At 57.9% G+C, this 9,897-nt stretch overlaps 6 protein-coding genes across 6 annotated transcripts; 2 read left to right on the top strand and 4 right to left on the bottom strand.

The window, feature by feature from the left end:
- Positions 1-1,599: 1,599 nt before the first annotated feature.
- Positions 1,600-2,162, bottom strand: GGTG_01146 (hypothetical protein; the record flags this gene model as incomplete). The annotated part of the gene is made up of 1 exon (XM_009218907.1): positions 1,600-2,162. The coding sequence occupies exon 1, from the start codon at positions 2,077-2,079 to the stop codon at positions 1,600-1,602; it is 480 nt and encodes a 159-aa protein (XP_009217171.1). The 5' UTR covers positions 2,080-2,162.
- Positions 2,163-2,404: 242 nt separating this feature from the next.
- GGTG_01145 (hypothetical protein) lies at positions 2,405-2,779 on the bottom strand (the record flags this gene model as incomplete). Its single annotated transcript, XM_009218906.1, has 1 exon — positions 2,405-2,779. A coding segment is annotated over one exon (375 nt), but the record flags the coding sequence as incomplete, so codon positions are not given.
- A 490-nt stretch (positions 2,780-3,269) lies between these two features.
- GGTG_01144 (hypothetical protein) lies at positions 3,270-3,623 on the top strand (the record flags this gene model as incomplete). Its single annotated transcript, XM_009218905.1, has 1 exon — positions 3,270-3,623. The coding sequence occupies one exon, from the start codon at positions 3,270-3,272 to the stop codon at positions 3,621-3,623; it is 354 nt and encodes a 117-aa protein (XP_009217169.1).
- Positions 3,624-3,664: 41 nt separating this feature from the next.
- GGTG_01143 (hypothetical protein) lies at positions 3,665-4,042 on the top strand (the record flags this gene model as incomplete). Its single annotated transcript, XM_009218904.1, has 1 exon — positions 3,665-4,042. One exon carries the CDS (start codon positions 3,665-3,667, stop codon positions 4,040-4,042), a length of 378 nt encoding a protein of 125 aa, XP_009217168.1.
- A 151-nt stretch (positions 4,043-4,193) lies between these two features.
- GGTG_01142 (hypothetical protein) lies at positions 4,194-4,528 on the bottom strand (the record flags this gene model as incomplete). Its single annotated transcript, XM_009218903.1, has 2 exons — positions 4,194-4,277; positions 4,355-4,528. 2 exons carry the CDS (start codon positions 4,526-4,528, stop codon positions 4,194-4,196), a joined length of 258 nt encoding a protein of 85 aa, XP_009217167.1.
- Positions 4,529-6,350: 1,822 nt separating this feature from the next.
- Positions 6,351-8,622, bottom strand: GGTG_01141 (zinc-regulated transporter 2). The gene has a single exon (XM_009218902.1). It carries the CDS (start codon positions 8,119-8,121, stop codon positions 6,958-6,960), a length of 1,164 nt encoding a protein of 387 aa, XP_009217166.1. The 5' UTR covers positions 8,122-8,622; the 3' UTR covers positions 6,351-6,957.
- Between the last annotated feature and the right edge of the window lie 1,275 nt (positions 8,623-9,897).

Here is a 9,897-nt window from a genome sequence, read left to right as displayed (position 1 = left end):
CCCCTCCCCAAGTGGGACGGCAGCTAGCTGGCCAGCAGACCGAGGAGCCGTCTGCTGAAGGTGACGATGCTAGCGCAGCTGGCAGGATGCCGGGTTAGGGGAACGGGATGGTGGGTATTTGCAGAGGGACCGACGGCTGCCATGGATGGCGGGATAGCCTCCTAGCTGCATCCACGTGTTCCTCGGCCCCATCCGCAGACGACAACCAACGAGCCGAAAACGACGCTTTGGGTAATCCGTCCAAGCGTGCTATGGGGCAGCCTTGGGGGCACTTCATTGCCCAAGTAACCTCTGAGCGTGCGCTGGCAACAGATATTGGCTGTCCACCAAGCCTCGAGCTGGGCACTGAAGAACTAACACCAAGACAAGAAGGCTTCGTGCCGGACCGTTGATAAGCTCAAGCGGCAGACTGGAGGCTCTCAGGATTTGACAGTGCTATCTCAACGTCGCGTGAAACCGCCACCATGCCCAGCGGGTGCTGTCCTTTGCAGCAGCTTGGCAGGAGCGCCCACACCCCGTGACCTTGCTGCTGCGGAAGGCTGCCACAAAGCTAGCCCGTGCGTGTACATTCGTAGATTTATGGACTATTGTGGCTTTGGCTCTGGTCGGTTCGCTTGCTTTTAGGTCTTTTTTTTTGTCAGTCGCTTCCCGTCTTTATTCCACGTTAACAGGTGTCAGGTGGGATGAGTCATCGGTGGTGCATGGGCCCTAAACTACCTACTTTAGCCTATCGCATAGATCAGCCCTTTGGGCCTTAGCTTAGACTAAAACACCGCACTTTTTACCTACCACTTAACCATTTGTTTTATGGCGATCCAGGCAGGGATCTACATGGAGTTCCATCCTCCTACCTTGCCTGCATAAAACGGACAATCTGAAGCCTGAAAATCACCATCGCGAGATTCCCTTGGTGTTTTCACGGTCGCGTCGAAACCTCATTTAATCCCCTCCATCGGTCGCGTCACAAAATCCCGCGAAACCCTCATTTCAATTAATCCTCCCGCCCTGCCACAAGCCAGCAAATCTCGTCTTCCTCTCCAACGGGCTGCTAAATAACAAAGCCTTCCTTTTAAGCAAATCCTGTCTTGCCGTTAATCCGGAATCGGACAAGGCAAAACTCGTCAATCCACAGCCGCCACATTCCCTCCCATAGCTCCTTAGCACGTCTCCGAATCCCGCCCTCCGTCAATTTCCGACCATCCAAAAATTTCCAAATTTTCGGAAGTTCCAAATCGCCCTTGGGAGCCACACACCTACCACATTACGTCGACTCAATTCAGCCTCCAAGCCACCTGGCGCCGGCGCCAAACCCAAACGCGCCTCGGGGTACCGCTTGTGGACGGTGTTCAGGATCTTGTGAAGGTCTTGGGCCACTTCCCAGGACCACTCGGGGAGCTCAACGCAAGCCTTGTTGCCGACCACGTCCTTGCAGTAAATGCACTTGGAGGACCCCGTACAGTCATCGGAGCATATCGGCACACGGGGGTCGACGGCATAGTCCTAGTATGCCTAACGACCTAGACAGCGGCCGCAGGACACCGCACGCTCCGTGTAAGTGTCCTTGAAGGGGGGCAGACAGATAGGTTCCCAATCATCGTTTTATTGGGAATCGATAACCTCTTGCGGCGGGAGCGCGTCGCGGACACCCATGTAAAGCGAGGAGGAAGCGGTGTCCGTTTCGGGGGCAGGACCATTGGAATCGAGGGCGTTGCGGCGGCGCTCGTCGCGCGCCTCACGCTTCTTCTCGGCGGCGGTCTTTTTGCCGCGGCGGTTAAAGCCCGCCGGGGGGTTACCGGCAGGACGCTTGTGGGAGGCCTGAGGGGTTGCAGGCGCAGGAGGGTTCGATGGACCCGCGACATTTAAAGGGCCCACCGGGGGGTTACCGGCCGGGCGACTGTTGGGGACCTGAGGGACTGGAGGCTCAGGCGAGTCCGAATCCGACGGAACCACGATAGCTGGGGAGGACACCGGGGGGTTACTAGGAGGGCGCTGGTCCGGGGCCTGGGGGACCGAGGGACCCGAGGCAGGCACCCAGCGGGAGTTCGACTTTCCCACCGCGGCGGTTGTGCTGGACGACATTTGCAGCTACCGGTTAGGTCCAGGAGTTCAAAGGGAGCGGCCAAACACCGATTACTTACGGTTACGGCTATCGAGGTTTTTGGAGTGGTTATCGGAAGTTTAGGGGGAAAAAAAAGGCCCGCGGCCCCGAACTGGGAAAAGGAGCCCTTTTATACCGGCGCGGACCCACTTTTCGAAATATTATAAAGCCCCATAGCCGGTTTCCCCAGGCGCCGCCGGGCATCGGGGCGGCCCGGCGGGATATTACCGATTACCGGCTATTTACGAGATCCCCACGCGCGGCATATGCGGCCTGGGACAGGCCGTGTCGGGAGGGGGCAGTATGTTAGGAGTACGGGCGAGACCGCCCGGCAGAAAAGGGGGAGAGGGGCGCTGGCAGCCAGCCGGGCACGGACCCTTCCGGGGACGTGCCGGCGAGTCGCCGGTGTCGCGGCCAAAGCATAACGGCGAAGTTAAAAGATAGGGTAAAGCTTAAATTGCACGAAAGCGCATGGAGCGCGGAGGACTTATAGGACCGACCCCGCGTGCCCGAAGGGGCACGAGGGAGGGGGAGGTTAGAGAAGGAACAATCTTTGTTGGAGATAGCACCTTTGGTAGGAGATTTACGGAGGCCTGACAAAGGAGACACCGCATCCGGCCCGTGACCTGGTGACCACCCGCCTCTGCACAGATCGACCCCTGACAGAAAGGTCCTATATTGTGCATTAGGAAAAAGGAATTTATCTGGCAAAAGAAAGGCACAGGACTGCCCTTTATATGCACAGGGACGATCACCCAAAAGGGTGGTTCCCTGCTTTGCCTAAAGCAGATAGTGTTGGCCCGTACGGGATCCAAAGGATCCCGGAGCCTTCTGTAACAGCCTCCCTTTTCCGGATCGCACGCGCACAAAAATACTGTTCCAACACTTAAGGTTTATTGAAAATCCTGCTTAAAGGAGAAAACCTGTTTTCCACATTCTCGGTCGCTCCCCAGATTTTCTTTGGAAGACACATCACAATCACCATCCTGGGGAGATCCATCGGAGATCTGTCCAGCTCCAAGTCGTTACCATCGTGGGCTGTGTGAAGCCTTTAATTTCTATCATTTGCTGTCGAATCCTATCCACCCGGTTCATTTTCCTTCTTTCTTTCGAAAGAAAAGATGTGGCGCGTCCTTCTCCCGCCGACCCCACAGAGAGACTTGCAAACACCATGGAGCAGCTGATTCCCTTCATGGAGGCTCTGATGCGGGGAGCCAAGAAGACGCAGACGTCAGCCCCCCTCCCTCCGCCGGGCCACGCTGCCCCCCGGAACGAGTACCGTGGAGCGAGAAACAATCAGTACAAGCCAGCTTTTACATGCTGGAATTGTGATGCTCCCGGGCACCGGCTGGATGACTGCCTCAAGCCCCGAGACCATCAAAAGGTCAGCCAGGCGGCCGCCGCCATGAGGGCTCGTCGAGAGGCTCGGGACGCATTCACTCCTGCCACAGGAGCCAACGTGGAGCCGGTTGCAATGATGCAGTCATTTGTCCCCAAGGCTCTATCACAGGGCGGTGCTCTCTAAGGTTCGAAAGCTGTACGGGCCACGCCGTCGATTGCGCCTACATGCGGGCGGCCAACGTTTGCAACCTGCTGTTCGGCGCCGTCGCGGGGTCCTTGCGCGGCCCGGTGCGCGATAAGGATACGCTCCGGCGCCATTTTTTTGCGCTTACGCTACTTTGCTCAACCGCTTGCCCGATAAAAAGCGTCGTTGTTAACGGCGCCCGCTTCGACCCGCGCGCCGACGTCGTCGTTTCGTCCTACACCAGCCTGCGCTCGTGCGCCGAATCGCTCGGGCCCCTCCTCGGCGCGCCCGTCGCGGCCAACCTAATGCCTAAGGACGCCGAGGGCAATATTGCCGTTGCTACTTACCTGGCAGAAAACGAAATTGAGGGTTTAAAACGAGACGAGGAAATGGCCAAGCATGCGTTTTATATTGACTAGGTATGCTATGGCCGACATCCGTGCCACCCAACATCCTGGGGCGGCCAGGCCGTGCGCCTTCCCCCATGATGCAGATCCCCATCCGTCCATTGGCCAGCTGGTTGAGGCTCTGTTTCCTTTCCCTCCCATCCTAAAAACCAGGCCAAAAACCCTAGGCCTTGGGCTTGGGGCAGGCCGGGTACGGCTTGCCGGCGTAGGTAATGCCGTTCTCCGGGTGGCGGTTGCAGCATGATCCCTAGGAGGAGGAGCAAGTGAGCGCTACGGGTCTGCGCGGTCCCACGTGGCTTCAGGAAGAGATGGGGCGAGACTTACATCACTAATAACGTAGGCGCAGCAGATGGGGTACCAGTAGTCGCCGGGCGAGCCCATGGGGTTGGGCGCCCAGTCGGGGCAGCCGTCTCTGCCCGCGCGGGCCTCGAGGGCGGCGGGGGCGGCAAAGGCGCCGGCGGCGAGGAAGGCCACGGCGGAGGCGACGGTGAACTTCATTTTGGCCGAGGACTAGTTTTTGGCGAAAAAAAGAGGGTGGGCTTGGTTTGTGGCTGGCGGAGGAATGGGCAAACGAGTGTGAAATCCAGGAAGTGTGTGGATGTCTTGGGAGTGGCACAAAACCAAACCAACGAGTCCGGCTGGGTTTCTCTGCTTTATACACGGACGGCGTCGGCGTCGACGTCTTCAATGGAGGGCGAGAGGCGATACGGCGGTGGCCCGTTTCCATTGCCAGCTCGCATAGGAGGCGGGAAATTGCAGAATGGCACCCTCCGCGCCTCCTTCCCCTTTTCTCTGATCGGAGCTCCTTCCTAGCCAAGTCCCGTCCCCTGGCGGCAGCCGATTCGGGGCGGCGGGTTTGGCACAAGTGGGTTCCCCGCGTAACATGGCCATGGAGGGCTCCTCCCCAACGCCCATGTATATCGCGTTTTGGGTTCCAATGTCAGTCGATATGCGCTAGAGATAACGCTGCGCTACCACGGTGCTCCAGTTGCTTGCGCAGCGCCAGCCGCTTACAGCGCCATCGCCAGCGGGGGCTTCCCCAAATACGCCCTGGTACCATCCGCGAGGGAAAGAAAAAGGAAAAACCCACCTCCCAACAGGGGGGTTAAAACTGATCACAGGGGCGGCGAAAGGGGGGTCACGTGTTGGCACAAAGTCACTGCCATTATTAAAATTGGTAAAAGAAGGAGAGAAATCGAAAAAAAGCTTTTAAAGGACGAGAAATTTTTGAAGTTTCGTGACATCCCCCCAAGTCACCACGACCCCTGCGATCCCCAGTTTCAACCCCCCTGTTACTGGGTGGGTTTTTCCTTTTTCTTTCCTTCGCAGATGGCAGGCCAGGTTAAAGTTGGCCCACCCATCCACCGGGGGCGGCCCGCGACCCCAAAAAGGAACAGTTAAATTAAAATCCAGCCCGGCACTTAAGCTAGGGGGGCAATTGCCGGATCAGTCGCGGAGTATGTCGATAATATGACAGCAGACATGTATGAAATCAAGGAAAACAGAGCAAGGGTGGTTGCAATTGGCAGGCAGCATTTGGAATTATATTTCCGTGTTGCTACTTTTCGAATTTTTGTTCGCTCCGTCCCTTTGACGAGCACGCATCGAAAACCCGACGCGAGACGATAGTGGCCCTTTTGTTAGTTTTTGTTTACATGCCTACATACACAAGTCGCCAACGCTGTTGCGGGCTGAAGCCTGGATACAGGGTACCGGCCTGGCCGGTACCAACACCCCCGCCGGGAACTACAGGTCCCAGGGATCACGAACCCTTAGTATAGTAGATCCTGGTGGTACATTAAGGTTTGTGATCCCTGGGACCTATACAACTCCACCTCCGGGATGAGGTCATGTAACCTCGCAGCGAGATTCCTTCCCCATAACAAGGACCACCAAAACGCATGACCAAGACTCGCGCAACAGATCCTCAAAACTCGCTCCGAGATCTATAAGGAAGGACCCCAACGATAGGACCCGCTCAAGGTGCCGCATCGGCAGCACCGAACCCCTCGCTAGGAAAACCCCTACTCAGGGGTTGTACCATTTGTAGGAGTACAGAACGTTAAAGCCGGCCCACGGGGTACAGTGCCCACATAGTGTACTACAGTGCTTTCAACTTTTTTTTCTTGCGCTTTAGCGTCCTTTTGTGATAGGTCAGACCACCAGGTGCCCGGCGGGTGCCGAAGTGGTATTATTCTACGAGATAAGGAGAAAAGGGAGAGAGTTGGGTCCTTGTCCTTGGAGGACTCGGGGTGTTTCCTATATACATGAGTCCTAGCCCAAGGAGCACGGATCCATAACACCTTTTCCTTTTTCCTTTCCGCAAAATATCTAAAATGCAAAGAATGCAAAAAATATTAGGATTAAACCTTTTCCGCATTGGGTTCTTTATTTGCTACGGGCCGGCCTACAAATCCTAGGTACCCTTTACCGTTATCCTATCAAAATTGTGGGGCCAAAATGGTTTTGTTACAGTTAGAGCTATACCCAACCGTAGCTACCGCCAAACGACGGCCTTGCTTAGCTGGCAAGCTGTTTTTCTTCTCGGATATGCCAACGTTTATGTCCATCTTCTTGTCGCCTTGTTTCTTGTAGATATCTTTGTCGAGCTTTGCTGATGACGCCAATCAGGGAGACTTGAAAGTCGCCACCACCATCGTACAAAGCAGAAGCGAGTAGGCGCATACATGGTTAGAAGGTCCCTAGTTGGATCTGTAGTTTACTATCCGTGGCTGCAATGGACCATTATCTGTTCAATTTTTTTTTTTTTTTTTTTGATGGCGAGCTACTTTGGCGCCGCAGATCCCTCTTCCTTTCACGCATAACTGCACAGTCCTACTTCCGTGTGATTTTCCTGGTAACCTTGTCAGCCTCCCCCCATATAAACGCGTCATCCAGATGCACGCAACGCGAGCGTGCGTCCCGCCTCAGGCCCACTTGGCCAGCAGCGCCATGAGGCCGGCGCCGAGCGACATGCAGCTAAAGGCCATGAGCTTGTACTGCATCGAGGCCCGGTCCATGGCGGGGTTGAACATGAACTCGTGGGCCAGCAGCTCGACGACGCCCGTGTACAGCAGGATGCCGCCGCTGACCGCGTTGCAGATGCCCTGGACCATGAAGCGCGTGGTCGGGTCCCGGGCCAGTGCCTCCTTGACGCCCAGGCCCGCGGCGATGGCGACCGGGGTGGTGAGGCCGTAGACGACGCCAAAGATCCACGGCGTCCAGCGGCGCCGGTCGGCGGGCCAGTCGAAGGTGGCCAGGCGCGAGCCCAGGCCGAGCCCCTCAAAGGTCTGATGGAAGACGAGGACGACGAAGAGGACGAGGAACTGCGAGGCGACGGCCAGCGTGAGCCCGATGAAGACCGAGTGCAGCAGGATGCCGGCCTCGAGGATGACGATGGACGTCATCTTGCCCGCGTAGGCGAGGTGCGAGTCGCCCTCGACGTGCTTGCGCCCGTGCCCGAGGTGGTCGCCCGCGCCGCCCGGGGCGGGGACCTCGGGGACCTCGGGTACGAACAGGCCCTCCTTTGGCTCCTCGGTGACGGACCGCCCGCTGCCCGCGGGCGCAGTGGAGTGGGCGCCGTCGTCGAGGCTCGCGGCCTCGACGTCCCGCTTCTTGCCGGCGTCGTACGGGGCGTTGCTGCTGCCGTTACCGTCGGCGGCCAGCTTCTTGTCCTCGAACCAGGACGCGAGCAGCTCGACGAGGAACATGGTCATGACTGTCATGAGCACGATGGCCATGGACCAGTCGTAGCCGTGCAGAAGGCCCTTGAGGCAGTCCTTGCCCAGGATCTCGTTGGCGGGCGATATAAGGTGCATGAAGGCCGTCGACACGATGACGCCGGCGCCGAAGTACTTGGATATAAAGAAGGCGAGCTTGAAGACCCCGGACCCGCTGGCGCGGGACCGGGACAGCCAGATGGGGAAGAGGGCGCCGAGGAGAGAGCCGACGAGGATGATGAAGATGGAGGCGATGCGGAGCTGCGCCCACTCGTTGTCGATCTCGTCGGCCTGGCAGACGGCCGAGGCGCCGGCGTCGGGCGCCGTGCCGTCGGCCTGCCGGCGCAGCAGATGGAGCGATCTGCTGGGCATTCTGATGTGGTGCTGTCGGACTTTTGTGATGGCAGAGTGAGAGTGAGAAGCTCTGAGCCGATGAATGACGATTCGGGCGAGCAACCGGAGAAAAGGATAGCCCAGGTGGCGCCAAACCTCGCTCTTTATACGCAGAACCTTGAGGTAGGAAATGACGGCGAGCTTGAAGGGTGAAGAGTCGAGCCTTCCTGGCGCCTGTTGAGATGGGTCTAGTGGAAGAGCGACGGTACCAGGGGTGTGCCTGGGACCAGATTTCGTGACAGGTCAACACCGAGCTTTGCCCTTGCAGGATTTGATATGCGTGTCCCTGCGGCCGTTGTATGTGGTGCGGTGCAAGAAGTGGTGATACGCTCCAAGAAAACGCAGTGTAGCGTCTGTGATGCAGAGGTAGAGAGTGGACGATCCCAAGCAGGCTGCGCTTGAGCGGTACTTGGGGGCCGGGAGGATATCCAGCAGATGAGGAAGGTCGTGGTACTTCTCTACAGCGAAGGCCGCTGAGAAAGAAAAACGGGAGCGGGAGAACTTTGACTAGTCGGAAGTACCCTGGCAGGGCTTTGGCAGGGCCGGTGGGGACTGTGTCTACCTATCTGGCCATCAAGGTGCGCATTTCTATCTGATGCCCGCGGGACTAAGGGCCTGCTCCGCAATGGAATGCAGCCATGTGCCAGCTAGGTCGTAGTGGCTGACGTGCTCTGTGCCGACCTCGCCTGCACTAGAGGTCGGCCACCTATCAGCGGAGCACCGAGTGTTGCGCAGGCAAGCCAGAGGAACCAGAGGCCGGGCGCTCCATAACCCACTCCCCGACGGTCACAATCCGTCCATCCCATGCGATTTTGGCTCGACTTTGTTTTTACTTGGTTACTTGGTCCAAAGAGCAACCACACTCCCCTTCCCCCCCTCACGGTTGCACAACGCAGCACGGTCCAGTGGCTTCGTGAGACTAACTGCCTGGTACTAACATAGTCATCCGATCCCCGGGCAAAGGATCGATCGCACAAGTGCGGAAGCCTGCAGCCCAGTCCCGACGCCCCCGTGGCGTGTGTCCTGGGCGCAAACCGGGCAAAAAGCAAAACCCGCCGCCTCTCACAGGGGCCGCCGTTATGGAGCGGGCGGGACGGGTGAGCCGATTGCGCTTGTGGGATGAAGTAGCAGCCGTCGGGCTTTGGCGTCGCACCCGGGCCTGGCACGTGGGTTGCATGTCGCCATCGCCGACTTGCCTGTCCTGCCTGAGGGAGGGCGGATGAGAGGATCAAGCTTTGCAAAGCTTTACAAAGCAACCATACATCCATCGGCGCATAAACCGGGCTCTACACAGTAAACCTCCCCCAATGGCTGGCGCCCGCCCCCTCCCCTGTGCGTAAGCGGCTAAACCGAAAAGCTTGGTACGGCGGGGTGTCCTCGTGGAAAAAGCTTTTTCTAGCGCCGTTGGCCATCAAGGTTGCGCCTCCACCCCACTCGCAACTTGGGCAGACATGGAACTCATGCCGCGACAGCCGACCGACTTGTCTTGCGACCCCTCAAATCCCGACGTGGGGAGCAATGGCTGACACAGAGGTGTTTGTCCTTCATTCTTACTTACTGGAGCTGTTTCTGACTCCCAACTTTTGACTCACGTCCCTCGACCAGCTACATACCTGCATAGTTCGGGACATAAGCACCTGTGTGGTTGGAGGTAGATATCCGGGGGCTTCTGGGCGCTGCGCTTGACACAGCCCCCGGCCTGCCAGATCGGGACGGTTACATGGGGTTTTGGCCTGCGCCCCTCGAGAGCAGGGA

The sequence above is a fragment of the Gaeumannomyces tritici genome (genome assembly GCF_000145635.1).
Source record: "Gaeumannomyces tritici R3-111a-1 unplaced genomic scaffold supercont2.1, whole genome shotgun sequence".
NCBI lineage: Eukaryota > Fungi > Ascomycota > Sordariomycetes > Magnaporthales > Magnaporthaceae > Gaeumannomyces > Gaeumannomyces tritici.
This window is presented reverse-complemented; position numbering and strand designations above follow the sequence as displayed.

Coding starts and splice junctions, on each gene's coding strand:
- GGTG_01141 (XM_009218902.1), bottom strand. CDS start 8,121: ATGCCCAGCAGATCGCTCCATCTGCTGCGCCGGCAGGCCGACGGCACG.